The following is a 19,540-nucleotide window of genomic DNA, read 5'->3' on the forward strand; positions in this document are numbered from 1 at the left end:
TAATGAGGTGTAAAAAACCACAAACCAAGCCTGCAAACTACTAGTGAAGAGTTCGATTTCCAGGCTAAGCTTGCCAGGAGTGGAGCCCAATGGCAAGGGATGCTGCCCTGGCTAGCAGGGCCTTACACGTGGGGAGGGCTGAGCTCCTCTGAAACCCATTTTCAAAAGCAATAAAATGCCCCACGGAGGACAGGTGGCCCCTGTGATCAGAGGGACACGCGTAGGTAGGGCTGGCACAAGGGGGACGGGCGGTCCCTGTTATGAGGACAGGCGTAGGCAAGGCTGGCCCGAGCAGGCCATCTCCCAGCCACGGTGGGTTTCCTCTTGGCGGGACCGGGGGGCAGGCCCAGCCCCACAGGGTGAGGTGCTGTGGGCCGAGAGTGGGCTCTGCAGGGCGGGTGGTTTTGCCGTGGGTGGCAGTGCTCCCTGTGGGCTCTGGGATCGCCCTCCTCCCAGACGCCCCGGCGGCGGAGGTGGCCGCTGTGGCCGGAGGCAAAACGACACCGCCCCTTCACACCCCCGAGGAGACGGGCGCTGCAGTGGCCAGGAACTACAGCTCCCGGCGTGCCCCGCGCGAAACCGGCCCGCACCGGAAGGAAGCCGGGAGCGGAACGGCTGGCGGCGCGCGGCACGCTGGGACACGTAGTCCGGGGGCGGCCACTGCCCCGCGCCGTCTCCTGCGGATTTCAAAATTCCCGCGGTGGCCGCGGCAGCTCTCGCGAGAACTCCGCCCCCCGCCCCGCCCCCCGCGCGGCGGGTGAGCGAGCGAGGTGGGTGCCGCGCGCGGGGGGAGGGGGGCGGCGCGGAGCGGAGCGCAGAGGGGTGCGCGGGTAGGGCGGGAGCTGCGCGCGGGACGGGGCGCATTCGGCTGCGCACGAACCGAGCGCGGAACGGCCGGGCAAGCCCGGGGCAGGCGGAGGCCGTTACAGCCGTTGCGGGAGATGCCGCCGCCCTCATCGGCATGTACGGGGGAAAAACGGGCTGGGGGGGGTGGGAGGGAGCGGCGCGGAGAAAAAAAGGCGGAGGTGGCGGTAGCGCCCGCCCGCCTTCTCTCCTTCCCCCGTAGCGGCAGGTACTGGGCGCTCCTGAGGCGGCTAGGCCGGCACCGCCGCCGCTGGCGCAGCGGGGGCCCTCGGCGGGCCCGGCGCCTTATGTAAGTGACCGCCTGGGCTGCGACGCCGTGCCCCACCGTACGAGGCCCGCTTGCGGCGGGGAAGGCCTGGGCAGCGCACATGGGAGGTGGCGGCGGCGTGCGAGGCTCCGCAGCCGGGAAGCGGCCGTCAGAGGCTGTGGGGCGTGGGAGGTGTGACGGCTGCCGCCGGGAGATGCGCCTCCTGCCCGGCCGCCCGCCGCCCGGCCGGTGCACGCCCCCGCCTCTCGCTCCTTCGGTCACTTTTTGGAGGTGTTCCCCCCACCTCCCAATTTTATTCTTTCCCCATTTCCCCCCCTCCTCTCTTTCGGTGTCGTTTTCCAGGAGGAGGCGGGAAGTTCGCCCTCTGCGTAGAGCGGCGATCGCGGGAAGAGGGCTGGGTTTACTGGGGAGAGCACAGCTTTACTGGAATCCAGTGCATTTTGTGAGGGGTCTCTTGATTTTTGCGTGAAGCGTGCCACACGCAGCAAAGTTGCTGGCTTAAACAAAAGTGCTTGATTTCTTCCTTAACAAAGCGTGACTCCAGGTGTGGAGCTTCTGCCAATGGAAAGAAGCGTGGTGTCAGTCTTTCAGGTCTAATAATTGCTTCCTGATCATGTTTGGTAAAATGATGGGAAATGTAGGGAGTTAGTTCTGTCAGGAATGCTGAACCTCGTTTGGGGTGTCTGGCTAAACGTGGTAGCCCAAGTGCCTTCTTAGGCCCATCAGTCTGGAGGATTGTATCAGTCTTGGCTGGCAGCTGCCACATGCGTTTGGGCACACAGGACTGTGTCCTGTTCTGCTGAGGACAGCTCCTCATTCACTTACTGCATCAGCTCGTTTTCCTGCCCTGATTTGCCTGGGGTTTGCTTTTTAAGCAGTGAAATGAACTTAATCAGGCTTCTGTTAGTTTCACATCTTCTGCCTAGTGAGCTGTTGGGTATAGTTTTACAGGTTTTCTGCCTAAGTGGGAAAGAAGTGACCTAGTGGTACCCACTATATCACTTGCTAACTCACTCACTAAATCCTCTTTCTGCAGGAGTGAAACATGGCAAAGCGCAGATTCACAGAACCTGACTACTAAGGTCCAGAAAGTGTCTGTTCCATCTACTGCTTCTCCAGTGCTTGTGAGTTGCTTCCTGTTTTTCTGGGGAAAATGTCATTGAACCAGTTGTTAGTAATAATTCAAAAAATTCAATAATTGTCATCTTTACCTGTTATTCAGCAAAGTGGTTGCTGTTTTTCTCAAAAGAACTTATTTTTTCTTCCATTTCTTCTTCTTTGGCTTCTTCCCGCTCTTTGTCCTGTTTCCTTAGAAAATGTGGTCTGAATAGTGTCGCACGATGTCCATTCTCTGATCACCAAGTAACACTTCCCTGAAATCCCATTAGCTTCTACATCTGGCTGAATGAAAGAATGATGCCTGTCACCTGCAGCCTTTATCGGTGAGATAGCGAGTCTCTACGTGCAAGGAGGGGTTAAAAGTTGACTGACTGTGTCTTGGGTGGTGTCCTTGCTAAAAGTAAAGGGTTTTTCAGCTCTCCTTGCAAACTGCGTGTAGTTTCACACGTGTATGAGCTAGTATAACAGCTTACTGCCACAAAATGGAGATGAAGGAATTGCCTCTCCTTCCCAATGCATTGTCCTACCTCCTTCCTTGTGCCAACTTTTATGCTTACTAGTTCCCTCTGCAAGCCAGTTTAACTCTCTAAACTGGTAAAAAACTGACTACTTTTCTGTGTTAGTTTCCTGTCTGCTTAGGGAGTTAACTGAGCTCATAAAGTGCTCTGAAAAGAGTTCAAGTCAGTGCAAGGTAAGCCCCAGGAATACAGTAGTAGAACAAAGAAGCAGATGGAGAGATGGGAGGCGGCAGCAAAGCCTCTCTCGGTGGTGGTGAAGTCAACATGTTTTGTGAAATCATATCTTCAGCTACAACTGACCATATTTTTAGCTTTTTCTTCAGTAAGCCTGTATCATTGTTGGCCTTTGATTTTCATGTACTGTTGTCAGTCAAAACTGACATCCCAGAATTCTGACTTGGCTGTGTGTAATTCTGCTTGAACATGTCATTTTTCTTTTTTTTATGGATCTTTTAAGTCCAAAACACTGTCATCCATCTATGACTTGTGACATGTTCATTTCTTTGGAAGTAGTTCATGATGTTTGGAAGTCGTAAGTATGCAGGGTGAAGAAGAATGGTGATTGTGACAACTTGTACACAGACCGCTTTGGTATAGGATACAGCCGGGAGGTTGGATTCTGGTTTATTCCTGAGCATGGCGTAAGCCTGTGACGTTTTACACTGATCTGGTTTCTAACAGACAGAAATAGGAATGTGATTGTAGTTATTGTTTTCAAAGACAGCTGAAACACAGCTAGTGTTGGCTCTATCTCTCCAAGGAGAGGCTTCATGCCTTTAACCGATCTCTAACTGGTTTCCCCCTGTTTTGCTTTGCCAGTAATCCTTGCTTTAACTTGGCAGAACGATGCAAGTAAAACATCCTAATAACCAGACCACTAGATATACTGTCCATAACTCATTATGGATTTTCCCTTCCTAGTTCCATCTTGCCAAGACAGATGTCTAGAAAACAAGTGTTTAAAATGCCCCTTGGCTTACTAGAGGAAGCCTGGGCATGCCTGATGCTCTGGCATTTTCACATGCTTTTCTATGCAGTTAACAACTGCAGCATGATTAAATTTAAAGTTACGTGAATGGTCCAGATGTTGGGGTGTTTGTTAGTTATTTGGTGGTTCTCACTGGTGCTGTTGGACTGATAAGCACATTTGATGTGCGCTGTAGACAGGGCTACACTGTGTCAAGGTGTGAGCTTTCCAGCAGAGAAGAATTCTTTCTGATTTGGTGAGGAGTTTGGGGTGGTGAGTGGTTTGTTTTTCAACTCAAATCTCCCCAGTAGAGTATCTTAAAATTGGATTTCCAATTTGGCCACAGAAAGTTCAGGCATTTCCTCTGTGCTCTTGGCCTGTCCAGGTGGGAGTGGCCAAGGCAGGGTGACTCATGGAGAGCGTGCAGATGAGAAGTTTTCCTGAATGCTGTTACCTGCCCTACTGGAAGATACTTGTTCACTCTTTTTCTTAAGACTGTCTTGCTAAAACTCTGATGTATTATTAGTAATCATGAAGCACTTAGCACACAGACTTGTTTTTCAGACATCTCTGTGCTTATTTACAAAAAAGATTTATTTTTTATTGACTACGATGATATATGGTCTTTTTTTTGAATTTTGTGCTGTTTCCTAAAGTTCCTTAGTATGTGTTGTCATAGTCAGTGTTCTCCCTTAAGGGAGGATTGACCAACTGAATATTTTAAATCAGGCTACTTTGGGGCTGGGGTGGGACTTGATTGTTCAGTGTTTTCATTAATGATGTGGATGATGGAGCAGAGTGTACCCTCAGCAACCTGTCTGATGATGGAAAACTGGGAAGAGTGGTGACACACCAGTGGCTCATGCTGCCATCCAGAGGGATCTGGACAGGCTGGAGAAATGGGCTGACAGGAACCTCATGCAGTTCAACAAGGGGAAACCAAAAAACAATAGTGCTTTTAATTTTGGGCATGTGTCTGAAAGCAACCAATGTTAGCTTGACTTCTTTGGGCAGACAGAAGCATTTCAGTAGGCGGCTGTGGTGTGTAAGAGCCAAGGAGTGCACGATGGGCTGCTCTGGGAAAGAAGGGGTCTGCTGATGCCCTGACTAGTGAATCATTCAAGGCACACCTTCACTGAACGGCCATATGCTGCTCCCCTCCCCGTTGCTCTTCGTGAACCGTTTCTCTGCTTCAACGTGGGTAACTGCCAAACGGAGGAGGCGGGAAGTTCGCCCTCTGCGTAGAGCGGCGATCGCGGGAAGAGGGCTGGGTTTACTGGGGAGAGCACAGCTTTACTGGAATCCAGTGCATTTTGTGAGGGGTCTCTTGATTTTTGCGTGAAGCGTGCCACATGCAGCAAAGTTGCTGGCTTAAACAAAAGTGCTTGATTTCTTCCTTAACAAAGCGTGACTCCAGGTGTGGAGCTTCTGCCAATGGAAAGAAGCATGGTGTCAGTCTTTCAGGTCTAATAATTGCTTCCTGATCATGTTTGGTAAAATGATGGGAAATGTAGGGAGTTAGTTCTGTCAGGAATGCTGAACCTCGTTTGGGGTGTCTGGCTAAACGTGGTAGCCCAAGTGCCTTCTTAGGCCCATCAGTCTGGAGTATCAGTCTTGGCTGGCAGCTGCCACATGCGTTTGGGCACACAGGACTGTGTCCTGTTCCGCTGAGGACAGCTCCTCTTTCACTTACTGCATCAGCTCGTTTTCCTGCCCTGATTTGCCTGGGGTTTGCTTTTTAAGCAGTGAAATGAACTTAATCAGGCTTCTGTTATTTTCACATCTTCTACCTAGTAACCTGTCAGATACAGTTTTAGAGAACTAGTGTTGCCAGGCCTTTGCTGGTGTGGTGGTGTTTCACTTGTGTGGTGGAGAGAGTACTTAAATTGGTAGGAGAGAGTCACCAAAACCCTGGACCTGTTGCACGTGTTGCGAATGTTTTTGCAGATCAGCTGGCCAGGCTTTTTAGACTAGAACTTAGGTTTGAGGTTAAATGTAGGGTTTTTCCCTGAAACATCGTGGGGAGGTTTTCTGCCTAAGCGGGAAAGAAATGACCCAGTGGAAAACAGCTTGGCAGAAAAGGCCTGGGCATCCTGGTGGACACCAAGCTGACTGCGAGCCAGCAATGCGCCTTTGCAGCAAAGGCAGCTGATGGTGTCCTGGGCTGCTTGAGGAGGAGCGTTTCCAGCAGGTGGAGGGAGGTGATCCTTCCCCTAATCAGCACTGGTGAGGCCACACCTGCAGTGCTGTGTCCAAGTCTGGGCTCCCCAGCCTCACAAGAGAGATCTGGAGGTACTGGAGAGAGCATAGCAAAGGGCTACAAAGATGGTGAGAGGGGACTGGAGCATCTTTCCTGAGAGGAAAGGCTGGGAGAGCTGGGACTGTTCAGCCTGGAGAAGAGAAGGCTCAGGGGGGATCTTATCAGTGCATATAAATACCTGAAGGGAGGGGGTAAAGAAGACACAAAAAAGTCTGTCTTGACATACTGACATGTGACCTCTTTGTGGAGCACCTGCAGAAGTGTGGAAACTGTGTGAAAGGCCTATAAACTTTAGTAAAATACTGCAGAGCTGTGATAAGGACAGGCACTAGGAAGGAAGGGACTGGAATAAGGAATAGGAGGATTTAAGTATAGAAAAAAGTCAGTGTTTCGAAGTGCGGTGCTATGTTTACATCATAAGCGTATGGAAAAGCACTGTCTGATTGATGAGCCATGGAAGTCTGTATTGCTTGAAACGTGACAATATCACCAGTACATTTTCTGGAAGAAATTGAGAATGAAGGCAGTTAAGAACTTAGTATTCCTTAATGTTTAAAATAAACGTACAGAAAGTGAACAAGACATAAATGAATGGTGAAGTCTACCAGAAGACAACTGACAATAAATAATAAAGTATAAAATGAAGGGAAAGGACAAATGCAAACTTATACCTGTTACTGAGAAGCTTTTTAAAATAAGTATTTTTTCTCAAATCGCGTCTTACTAACCTATGTGTGTAGACTTGAAGTCAGTGTAATGTTTTTTTTTCCTGTTATCTTGTCAATACGTCTGTGCCATTTTTTGTAGGCATCAGAAAAGCCAAGGGTTCTTCTTTTGCTCTGCTGTGAGATTAAAAACTGTCCTGAGTGCCATTTTTTTAAGGAGAAGAGCTACAGGTGACGGATAGGAGATTTTTCACTGCATACTGGTGAAACTTCTGTCAGTCTCGAAAATATTTATGGCTGACTTGAGTCCATTTTTGCATTTTCTTCTTTATTTACAGTGAAGAATGCGAGAGCTAACGGCTCAGGTAACGAGCAGTCTGCTGCGGTTTCCAGAGGTGACTGTTCAGGCACTTGGGGAAGATGAGATAACCCTAGATTCTGTGCTGTGTGGGAAGTTTTCTGGAGGTGAGCATTCTCCTATAAATCTGGTCTTGGTACAAAGTAATTTTTGTCTGGAGGTTACCTGAAGCATAGAGTCGTAGTATCAACTGTGTCATGTTGGTGCTGTTAAGATGCATCAGGTTTTGAGAGAACAAAAAGGATGTTTTAACAATTAAAAGTATGAAAAGATTTCAACTTTGAAATTACAACAACTCACACCAATCTTGTGCTATTAAAATAATTTCCCTAAACATGGTGAGTCAGTGAGCCCTCCTCAACTTTTCATTAATAAAAGGCAGTTTTCAGAAAAGTAATAGTGTTGTTTTGGGCTGTATTGATTTGCACCAGCTCAAGCTCTATGACTGTCGTAACAGCACACGCAGAAATAGTTCCTCTCCAATGTTACAGAGGCCAAACCCCCTACTTTTTCTTTTCTACTCTGGATAAAACCATAAGGAAGAGGATAAGCCTGCTAAGCGCTGCAGCCCTATTTCCAAAGTATTGAATAGGATTCAGATGAGTAGCCAGTGAGAGCTGCTGAAAGTGGCTAAGCAGATGAGGTAGCTGACTTCCTAGGTGATCCGAAAGTAGCGCTGGGTGCCTGCCTGGATGTCTAGGCCTCGGTTAAGGCCAGGTAGAATCTTATGTCATTTCTCAGCCCTGCCCAAAGTAGGCATGTGTCAAGTAAAATTAATTAGAAATGAATTGGCTTAGATTTGTTATATTTGAAGTATGCTTTAAGACTTGTATTCCCTTATGTATTTAGATGATTTCTAGCAAAACCAAGCCGAATATGGTATAAAGACTGTAGATCAATATCTTGTAATCTTTATCCCAAACAATCAAAATTCTTCAGTGCAGGACTGCCAGGTACCAATGTAAAATAACAAGGTTGTTAATTTTAGGATGTATTGCTTGAGGATTTCACTGGGTGATTGTAAGGAATTGACCAGAATGAGGTAAGTTGGTCTACCTCTGTTAGGTCCTTTTATTGAAGGAATGGGGCAGTGACTGTGGCTTTTCAGTTGTTTTCAGTCTTGTGTGGGAAATTTGCTGTAGTCAGCTTTCTTTTCTCTTACAGGGAGAAAGGGCCTAGCATGGTTGGCCTGTGGTCCTCAACTTGAGGTAGTGAACTCCATGACAGGAGAGCGGCTCTCTGCATACTGTTTCAGTGGAGTAAATGATCAGCGTCCCACTGTGCGTGTGGTAAAGGAGTTTTCCTGGCAGAAGAGAACTGGACTACTGGTTGCATTGGAAGAAGCAGAGGGAAGTGTTCTCTGTCTGTACGACCTTGGAATATCAAGAGTGGTTAAAGCGGTCGTTCTCCCAGGAAGGGTACGTACCTTGTAACCGGAGAAACGAAGGTTTTATGTTGTTAGGTGCTGCATATTCGTGTTTCAGGAAAAGCTTTGGAGCGTCTCGTTGTAGGAAGTACTTTTTCCCTTTTACATTAACAACCTGTCACTTCAGAGTATCGGTCAAGAGAGCCTTGATGTAAAATCTTGGGCTTAACAGTACCATTGTCTTTTGAGTTTACTGAGAGTAAAACAAGTTTTCTGGTTTTATTGTAGTGCACATGGTTACCTAATTCTCCACTTCCACAAAAAGGCATTGAAAAGTAGCTTTTTTTTGGCCAGAGTGAAAAAGGAAAAAACCCACATTCTTTACAGTATCTGTAACAGACACTTAGGAAATGCTTAATTTCTGTCAGAACTACTGTCTTTAAAATGTCTCAGACTTCCCTAGTTGTGCTGTAAATGACTTCCCCATGAATCTCGGACTAGCAAGCAGGTGACTTGAGAGCAGAACACATTTTTATGTTGACTGGGGATAGGAAAAAAGAGCCTCGAGTGAGTTGTCTGACAGGTTGTTGATAGATTGACTTGGAATCTGCAGTCCTTGAATCTCTGCTTATTGAATACTGTGTTTGTGTAGATGGGATACACTGGTGTAATGTTACTAGTTTTTTTCTGTCTTCCATAACCCTTAAACTCAAATGATGTGATGTCCCCTAGTCTCATTGTGCTCGTGTAAACAAGAATCAGTGTAAGTTAATAGAACATCAAGATTCACTCTGTTTTGATCACCTTAGAATCTGCAACAAATAAATACTTAGTTATGACTGAGCTTTCCATGAGGGGATTTGGTTTGACTTGCTAGAAGACAGGTGGAGTTCTGTTTGCTTGTAATGCTACCGCGTGATTACTAGTTGTCATCATTTGTGTTGTGGTGATTTCTAAAGATGAGAGTTGGGTTGATGCTCCTCTGTGTTGGTTTGCCGATCATCTTGATAAATCTTAGAGTTTTAGATGGAAAGGCAAGCTGTGTGCTGACATAAGCATATAGTGAATAAGTAAATTATGTTTGTGAGAAATGACACAGCTTTGTTAAGGTTTTTTTCTTAAATCGAAGTAAGCTGGGGATAGGAAAAGGAAAGGTTAAGAAGGACCATGTCACATATGGAATCTGTGTCTACAGAAGTGGTTTGAAACAAAATGTAGTTATAACTACCAGTTGTATTAGGGAGCTTTTCTGTACCAAAATGAGGTTCCAGAGAGAATATGAAGAAGCCTTGGTGGCAAAATTTGGCTGTTGTGTGATGAAGGTCATGAATTTTGGAATCAAGCCAAAGCTTATCTGAATTTGTACTCTTATGCCCTGAATCCTGGTGAGTACAGGCATGTTTGGTCTGTTGCTTTCATTTTGCTTCCTATCTTTTTGCTCTTAGGTTAGTTAGATCAGCATAGACAGGACACAGGTATTGCTAGTTGGACTGTTAACTTCTAAGTTGTGAGTGGGAGTAAGGGTAAGAAAACAAGGAGATAAAACTTGAGCTTGGCCACTGCCCATATGGTTTCCATTTATTCTGTAACTCGTAGTTCCAAATTATACGTTACACAAAATGCGTTTTTAATCTGCGGGAAACTTTCTCTGATTTTCACACGGATTATTTTTAAAAGTAAAATGCAGATGTGTTCTTACCATCACTTTCTGCAGTTTTTGTCGTTACTGTTTTAAGGCTTTAATGAGCACCTTAACTTATGGACTGTTTTCCATGTGGATATGTCTTCTGTGGACAACTAAGTTGTTACAGGTTAACCCTGACTTAGTGTAACTCTGGTCCAAGGTGTCAAGCCATTAGTGTATTAATACAGGGCATTTAGAGTGACTGTATGACTGCCTCTTAGTGTAAGAGTAGGTGTGTAGTCATTCAGAGAGTAAAGGAAAGAATCAATAAAAAAACCAAACTCACAAGCTTAGAAGGAATTTTGGCATATTTTTTTTTCTAGAACATCTCTCATTGCCCTCTGGATATACCTGTGAAATGCAGCAGAAAACTGATAATGTTACTGGAGTATTATTCGAATTGGATTCTACTAAAACCAAATCTGACTTTAAAAGATTAATTATATTAAATTGGTTTGTAATGGTTGTATGTTTCAGAACTATTGAATGGTATTTTCACAAATTTTCCTGGTTTGTATGAGGCAGAAGGGTAGCATTCAGATTCAGTGAGCTGAGAAAAGTTTTCTTTATTCATTCCCAGAATGAGCTGGCTGTAGCTTAGCAGAACATGAACAGCCAGTGCATAGTGTAGTGGAAAAATATGCAGCTTCAGGAGCTTCTAAATGGAAAATCAAAGTGTTAAAACAGGGAAACATTTTTGGACTACCTTGTGACGCTCACTTCTTTGCTTTACTTTCATGCAAAACTTTGTTGTTGATGTAAATCTTGCTGCTTTCATTGTGTTACATTTTGTAAGAAGGCCAAACGATAGCCTGTGTTCTTTTGTCGTATAGCTTTAGTGCAGGAGTCTTCACGCGCTTGTATCTCTGCTATAGCAGTCAGTGTTGTCCTGGGCTGTGTTGCGGGTGCTGAAAGGTCTGTCTTCACCTTGTGAGAAAGTTGCATGCAGACTGCTTGGCACGTTAGAGAGCAGTGGGCGCTTCGTCCTTAGCTGGAGTTAGCTTTTTCTCTAACAAGCTGCTGCTCTTTTTGCCCTTGTTCTAGGCTGGCTTTTGAGATTTCTGTTAACATTGATAAAAGTGCTGGTGTGCATCGAAATCTTTTCTTACTTTATCTGGTCGTTCTTTTCATTCTAAATGAGAACTAGTGTAAGTTTTGCTAAGCTTGTATGTCCCTTCAACACTTCCTAAAAACATTTCATTCACATGGAAATGGTGTGTCTACCATGCAACTTGGCCGCTGCCTCGTCTGACTTGGAGCCGTGATGTATCCTGGCTCCTGTTTGGCAAAGGCGGCACAGACTGTATCCCAGTGCTGCTGGGCTGTGAGCAGTGGGAGAATTGAGAGAACTAGATTTGGTTTTGTCTTTCTTACTTAAGTCCCTTAAATATGATCAAGTTTCTTGCATATAATTATTTTGAAGTAGGAAATGGAAATTGGGAAGCTCTAACAAGACAAGGCACCATTTAAGTTGAAGTTAATTTGGGTAAATAACTGTAGGAAATCTAGTAAGTAGAAGGCAGGAATGGATTTTTGTGCAGGGCTTTTGCTTTTTTTTTTTCCCTATGGAAAGACTGCTGTGTTTCTAAGTCTTATGATCTGGCATTTACTTTCTTGTTTCTGATGTGCTAATTCTGGCTTCACTTTTGAGTGGTTTCTATTTAGCTTGTCAAACAGCTTGAATATTAACTTGTCATTTTCCTGTAGGTAACTGCTATAGAACCCATAACTAATTGTGGAGGAGCCAGTGTGAGCACCCTGCACCTACATCAGAGCCTGCGATGGCTCTTTGGAGTGGTAGCAGTGGCTACAGACGTTGGTCACCTGCTTCTGGTTGACCTTTGTTTGGATGATTTGTCCTGCAGTCAGAATGAAGTAGAAGCATCGGGTAAGCTTGCAGTTTTGAAACTTGAATTTCAAAGTAAGAAAACTTGTGTCTTTTAAATAAACAATATGCATCCCACTTTGAAGACACTGGTGTGCAGACATTTATGACTACTGATTACAGATGGCGGTTTGACATTGTATAGTCTGGAACGGATTAGAAATGGGAGTGGCTTCATACTCTTCCTGACGTTATAAATGCCCCCCTCCCACCAAGACCCCTATGTCACCACGGTTCTTGCCAGTGAGGTGTAGGAATTTTCCGATCAGAGTCAGTGCAGCTGCCTGAGAGGCAGTTGTGTCAGAGGGGCCCTATGTCTTGGGCGTGTTCTTCGGCTTCTGTTAATTGACTTGGGGCAAATTTTAGGCTTGTTTTTTAAAACAAATGCGACTTATCAAAAGTCATGCATTTGGATGAATGAAATCTCTAATGTGTGCGTTCAGATTTCATACACTGTTTTGGCAATTACAAGAGTGGCTTCAGGAGCTGATGTCACCTCTAATAGCTTCATCATGAGGCCGAAACTCCTGATTCAGAGAGTCCAAGAAGAATTTGTCTGTGTAGGTTACACTTTTATTTGGTTTTGAACTACGAGTGAGAATACCTGTCTGATCAGAGAGTTCTTATGTTCTTTGAATGCATACAAGGTGGAAATAGCAAAAAAAGTGTTTCATAAATGGGCATTTTGCCTGGGACGGCAGAATTAGATTATACATGTTGTCACATCAGTGTTTCAAATGCAACCTAAATGGCATAACATACTCATTTATTGCATTGTTTTGTGTGTGTAGATCTAGAAGTTGTCACTAGAGTGCCTGCTGAAGTTGCACAAAGAAGAGAAACTGTGACCAGAGAAGGAAGACATCTCTGTTTTCAATTACAAAATCCTTCAGGAACAGCGATACCAACCCTCTACTACATAAGCAGAAGCAATCAGCTCGTTGTGGGTTTTTCAGATGGCTACCTGTCACTCTGGAATATGAAAACTTTGAAGAGGGAGTAAGTAGGCCTTTACACTTGGCCATGCCTGGAGGTGCAGGGGTCCCAATTTTTTGCTTCGGGAAGTATGTTAATTTAAAGAGAACTTTTTCAGGGATGGAGATTTTGAGTGTAATCTTGGGATGTTTAGAAATCCTCTTCTGAAATAACTGTCAAGTCATACATGGGTTAAGTGGACCACCTTCTCCCCAATGGACTAGGATGATTTCCTTATTGTACCTGTGTGGATTGAGGAATTGTGGAAAGCATGCTTCTTTGGGTTGTGTCAAGCAGTTAGGATGTGATAGAGCTGATTTCTCTAAGACAGTTTGTTCTCCCAATAGTATTCAGTGAAACCAGGCAATGTGTGCATTTTGATGAAACAGATTCTAGAAATTATTTTTCAGAACCAGTTCCTGCAATTAGGGCATACATTGAAAGGCTTAAGTATGCTAACAGTGTGATTTTGGTGGTAATACTCTTTAAAGTGTCCAGGGTGAAACTGGTGAGGCATGAAAAACCCAATAGCTGATCTGTGCCTGAAAAGATATTCTTCCCTACATTTCAGCCTTGACTGAAACAGGGGATTGACCCATTCCAAGGCAATGATGCATGTGAATGAAAGTTTGCTTGGAACACTTGAAGTAGAAAATAAGGCACATGTAAATATATAAGCAATAGAAAAATTAGGAGATGATTTTGAATCTGCCATGAAGCAATCCCACTTGAAATATTTGAGCAAATTCAGAGAGGGATTCACTTAAGCAAATCTGCAGTGACTCACCAGAAACTCTTGGATGCATAAACAGACAGTGGAGGAATAATTAGGTGGCAAGAATAGATTGTGCAGGTACAAATAAGGTCTGGAAGCCTGGAAGAAAAATGATTTACATTGTGCAAGTAAAGAAACGAGAAACTACTTCTGTTTGGCTCTATTTTAAATCTGCTCAGAAGATATGCTGCATTTTAAGTTCAATATTGAAGGTGGGTACAACAGTAGGAACAATCTTTTGCCTGGCAGCTGAAGTCATCGTTTATGTTCCTCCTTCTCAGACAGAGGAGGACTTAAACCCAGGTGATTGCATTTGATGGACAGTAATTTCCTCACCTCTTGACTTTCACAGAAAGTAGGCGCTTCCTTGACTCACTTATTTGAGGTGGAAGCATGATCTTCTGTACTTTGTGGTGTCCCTTGTAAGGTGTTTTTTTCTCTGAAGGTGCTTCTACAAACAGTTTGGGGCCAGTACGCTCACCTTTTCTCTTTTTTCTTTTTCTTTTTTTTTTTTTTTTTTTTTTTTTTTTGTATAAACCTGTAGGCACCACTCTCAGCTTGAAGGAGGAAGGATTCCTGTCTATGCTGTTACTTTTCAAGAGCCTGAGAATGATCCTCACAATTGCTGCTACTTGTGGGCTGTCCAGTCTACACAAGAAAGGTGAATAAAAACTTACAATAAACCACTGAAATAATTTTTTTTTGTATTGGTTCACACAGAGTTGATGCATATATATTTGGTTTGTTTCTTTAGCTGTGCAGGAGATTCCCTCAGGTACGGAAGGTCTTAGGCTTACAAGGGAATTTTTACAGGAATTAACAGGTGTGAAGAGGGACTTACTAGTTCCTAGCTCTGAAAGAAGGCAAAGCAACAGTGGCTCTATTTTTGTGCTTGCATTCTTAAAGGATTTCGTTTGTTTCTTGATGACTGCTTCACAATTTGTTTGATATTTGCACCATGCTACTAAAATACTATCAAAAGGAGTTGAGGCTGCAGATCTGGAACACTATATGTGCCAATACAACAGTGTGCTGCCCCTAAAGGAGGGAGGTGCCAGTATTGCTGGTGACCTCGTGCCAACTTCAGCAGTCTTTGGAGCCTTTGTGAGCCAGTTCAGCTCACCTGGGAGAGAATGATCACTGTTCAGCAGAAAAGTCAATGGTTTCCTGCTGGTCTAATGAATCAAATCAGAATGTGGAAGGGTGCAGTGTATGCAAGAGAGGGGCTGGAACTTTGTTGGGAAGGGAAGGGGAGAAAGATCTCTCTCTCTTTCAGCATCAGCAAGCTATTTGATCAGCTCAGCTGTTCATGGAGCAGGCAATCTTTCAAAGTTTGACTGTAAAGCAGATTTGCACTGAGAACTCTTCATTGCTAAGAGCTATTTCCAACAATGTTGAGTCCATAGAAGATAGTAAAGCTTTCAAATTGCCTGGTTAGCATTTGCCCCTGAAGCTGTTAGTGTCAAAATTTCCCCCTTTATATTTTAGTGGCTGGATAAATGTGACCAATTAGCATGTGTTGAGAAGTGGTGTTTTTCTTTTCAGCAAGAGCATGCTATTAAGAAGTGTTCAGTCTCGATCCAGTACAATGATAGTGAGGAGTATAAAGCAGCTTTGTAACCAACTTTCATCATTTATACCTTTTGCAGTGAAGGTGCTGCTGTGAGTTTACACCTGTTGCAGTTAGCATTTGGTGACAGAAAACGCTTGGCATCAGGACAAGTCATGTATGAGGTAAGACGTGCATGTATGTGAAAAGATGAAAATAGTAATTTTCTCTAAGTGAGTATCTGTTAAGTTGGCAGGGCTAATATTTACCATCAAAATTCAGAACTTAATTAAAAAACCCCTCCTTTTGCTGTGTCTTCTTGGGCATGACCTTATTCCATACTTTTTACAAAGCAGTCATAGAATCATAGAATGTCCTGAGTTGGAAGGGACCCACAAGGATCATTGAGTCCAACTCCTGTCCCAGCATAGGACAACACCAGAATTCACATCATGTGCCTGAGGACATTGTCCAAATGCTTCTTGAATGCTGTCGGCTTGGTGCCATGACTGCTTCCCTGAGGAGCCTGTTCCAGTGCTCCACCACCCTCTGGGTGAAGAACCTTTTCCTAATATCCAACCGAAGCCTCCCCTGGCGTATCTTCCTGCCATTCTCTCGAGTTCTGTGACTGGTCGCCAGGGTGAAGAGGTCAATGCCTACTCTTCCACTTCCCCTTGTGAGGAAGTTGTAGACCGCAGTGAGGTCTCCCCTCAGTTTTCTCTTCTCCATGCTGAACAGACTTAGTGACTTCAGCTGCTCCTTGTATGGCTTCCCCTCTAAACCCTTCACCATGTTTGTGGCGCTCTTCTGGACACTCTCTAGTATCTTCATATCCTTTTTATACTGTGGCGCCCGAAACTGCACACAGTACTCATGGTGAGGCCACACCAGTTGGAGTTGAGCAGGACAATCACCTCCCTCAACCGGCTAGCAATAGTATGCTTGATGCACCCCAGGACACGGTTGGCCCTCTTGGCTGCCAGGGCACACTGTTGGCTCATGTTCAACTTGCCATCAACCAGAACCCCCAGATCCCTTTCTGTGGGGGTATCCTCTAGCCTCTCGTTCCCTGGTCTGTATGTACATCTAGGGATGCCACATTCCAAGTGAAAAATCCAGCACTTTCCCTTGTTAAACTTCATGTGGCTGGTGATCGCTCACCTTTCTAATTTATCTAGGTCTCTCTGCAGGGCCTCTCTGCCCTCGGGAGTGTCAGCAGCTCTTCCCAATTTAGTGTCATCAGCGAACTTGGATAGTAGTCCTTCAAGTCCTGCGTCCAAATCATTAATGAAGATATTGAAGAGCACTGGCCCCAAGATGGATCCCTGAGGAACCCCACTAGTGACCAGTTGCCAGCCTGATGTAACCCCATTTACTATAACTCTTTGAGCCTTACCCATCAGTCAGTTGTTCACCCATTGCATTATGTGTTTATCCAGCTGTATGCTGGACATTTTGCCCAGGAGGATACTGTGAGAGACAGTATCGAAAGCTTTACTGAAATCCAAAAAGATTACATCGACTGGCTTCCCTTCGTCAACTAGGTGGGTAACCTTGTCATAGAAAGAAATCAAATTTGTCAAACAGGATTTTCCCCTCATGAACCCCTGCTGGCTGGGACCAATGACTGCATTGTATTTGAGATGTGTTTCAATAACTCCCAGAATAATTTTCTCCATAATTTTATCAGGCGCTGAGGTGAGACTAGCAGGCCTGTAGTTACCAGGGTCATCCCTGTTGCCCTTCTTGAAGATTGGGACAATGTTTGCCAACTTCCAGTCAACTGGGACCTCTCCAGATTCCCAAGAGCATTGAAAAATCATTGAGAGAGGTCTCGCTATAATGTCAGCCAGTTCTTTAAGTACCCTTGGATGAATCCTGTCGGGCCCCATTGACTTGTAGGGATCCAGCTGGAGCAGCAAATCCCGCACAAGTTCGTGATTGATTGGGAGTTTATCATTCTCACAGTCATGGGTCTCAGGCACAGGGCTCTGGGGGTCCCAGCGCCCATCATTGGTGTTGAAAACTGAGGTGAAGAAAGCATTAAACGTCTCCGCTTTATCTGTGTCCCCGTATATGAGGTGACTATGCTCGTTGAGTAACGGGCCAATGTTATTTCTAGCCTGCCTTTTGCTACCAATATATTTAAAAAATCCCTTTTTATTGTCCTTCACAGTACTGGCCAGCTTCAACTCTAATCGAGCTTTGGCTGCACGAATTTCCTCCCTACAGTGATGAACAGCATCTCTGTAATCCTCCCATGTTGCCTGACCCTGCTTCCAGCAGTTGTACACTTTCTTTTTTTGCCTTAGTTCAAGAAGAAGATCCCTGCTCAGCCAGGCTGGCCTTCTGTCTTGTCTGCTTGACTTTTGACATTCTGGAATTGCTTGATCCTCTTAGGAGGTGGTACTTAAAAAGTGACCAGCACTGATGGACCCTGGCCCCTTCAAAAGCTTTTTCACAGGGAACCTTATTAAGTAGTTCCCTGAGCAGCCTGAAGTCAGCTCTGCTCATATCTAGAGTAGAGGTCTTGCTGGCAGTCTTCCTCCTGTTACCATAAATTTTAAACTTGACAGCTTTGTGGTCGCTATGGCCAAGACAGCCACCAGTCGCCACTTCACCCACAAGACCCTCTCTGTTAACAAGCAACAGATCGAGCCCCTTTCCTGATCTGTTCCCTTAGCACCTGAACCATGAAGTTATCGTCCAGATGGTTTAGAAATCTTCTGGACTAGTCATACAGTTATATACTGCGGTGTCATGTGTTCCAACTAGATTCACCTGCAGAGAGCACATATAAATTGAATTCCTGAAGTGGAAGCAGCTTTTACAAATAAAATGATTCTTAACTGAAACACCAAATTAATGACCTGTAGGAAGAGAAGCTAGGGCTCTGAATGGCTTTGTTTAACCAGACTGCAGGCTTGAAAATGCTTCTGTCTACCTCGCTTTTTTTAAAATACAGTCATGGATATCTGTATTCTTTTCTGATCTTCACTTTTATTGTCTTGTTTTCTTTTGAGCTCTGTCAGCTGGACTTGAAATGAAATGTACCTGCAGTGCCTCTTAAGTGTTGATCCTGAAACTTAGTGGCTATAAAGAGAACTCTTTCTACTTTTTGGCTGGGTTACCTATTAAAGCTACTCCTAATCCCAGCAAAATACGTAAATAAAGTAAACAGTGGTATGATTTGGTGAGAAGAGTACACGTAAATTTTTAGAGCTGGCTCCAAAGATGTTGTGTTTAAAATAGAGATGAGGTGTCATTACACCTGAGATATCTAACAGATATAAGATGCATCTGTAGAATATATAATTCTATTCAGTAGTATGCCTGGAACTCTTCCAAAATCTTTTTGAGGTGAAGGTCTGTAATTTAGAGGAAGTCTTTCCTCCTATTTTGATACTTTCTCTTGTGTATTCTCAATAGTTCTGGAACGAAACGGGTGATTCTTGTATCGTGGTACTCTCTTTTTACAGGGACCGTGTGTTTTGATTTTTTGGAATGAGTTTAAATTTTGACCTTTTCCCTTATATCTAGGAAGGATCTTTCCTCATCTGTAGATGTTGCTTTCTGAATAGATTAGGATTAGGTGTTTGGAAAAGGTGGTGTTTCTTTAAAATGCATTACATATCATGGTGACAAGGTATAACAAGTGATTCAGCATGTTCTAAATACGGATGTCATCTCTTTACCTTTCTGTGCAATTTTTAAATGACATAAATATACAGTGCTCTAGAGGAACAGAGCACCCTGACTGGGTTTTTTAATTTGGAAAGTGTTTTCATTGCTGTTCACTGGTACATCTCTTGTATTGCTCTGAGCACTTTTGCAGGTTGATAAGAGAAAGTTTCTTTAATCTTTCTGCAGTTGCACTTTCAAACTTCTGCTTTGTTTTATCCTCTTTTAAAAGTTATTTTTAGCTACAGCCTTAGCAGTGGCAAGCAGAATACCTTGTACTACGTGCTGCTTTGGAAAAAAAAAGCAGTTGTCTATTTCTTTCATGGCTACTTTGTTCTGTCTCAAGCCTTTAATGTTAAAATGTGGGAGCTTTAGCTCTTCAGCAGTTCTTTGTCTTGGTCATCTTATGTTCCTGAACAAGATGTGATGAGTGTCAGTTTTTACCTCAGAGGGTTGAAATGTTTCATCAGCCTTTAAAAATGGGTCTACTAGAAAGTCCAATTGACACTCTTCAAGAAAAACACACAAAGTGATTAAACAATGTTATTGTGTTTATGACCTGAGAAAGCTGTGGTGTAGTTAACGTAAGACTTTTAGCCCTCTACA

General features: G+C 44.2%; 1 protein-coding gene across 1 annotated transcript in view; it reads left to right on the forward strand.

The window, feature by feature from the left end:
• The first annotated feature begins 684 nt into the window (after positions 1-684).
• LOC137660811 (protein ELYS-like) overlaps positions 685-19,540 on the forward strand; it is a 49,409-nt gene continuing 30,553 nt past the window's right edge. The window contains exons 1-9 of the mRNA XM_068395885.1: positions 685-770; positions 2,169-2,256; positions 2,446-2,574; positions 7,000-7,126; positions 8,184-8,437; positions 11,777-11,957; positions 12,746-12,953; positions 14,249-14,365; positions 15,354-15,438. Of these exons, the coding sequence (XP_068251986.1) occupies positions 7,006-7,126; positions 8,184-8,437; positions 11,777-11,957; positions 12,746-12,953; positions 14,249-14,365; positions 15,354-15,438 (966 nt within the window). The 5' untranslated portion in view covers positions 685-770; positions 2,169-2,256; positions 2,446-2,574; positions 7,000-7,005. The remainder of the gene's footprint in view (positions 771-2,168; positions 2,257-2,445; positions 2,575-6,999; positions 7,127-8,183; positions 8,438-11,776; positions 11,958-12,745; positions 12,954-14,248; positions 14,366-15,353; positions 15,439-19,540) is intronic.

This window comes from Nyctibius grandis, chromosome 1 (assembly GCF_013368605.1).
Source record: "Nyctibius grandis isolate bNycGra1 chromosome 1, bNycGra1.pri, whole genome shotgun sequence".
NCBI lineage: Eukaryota > Metazoa > Chordata > Aves > Nyctibiiformes > Nyctibiidae > Nyctibius > Nyctibius grandis.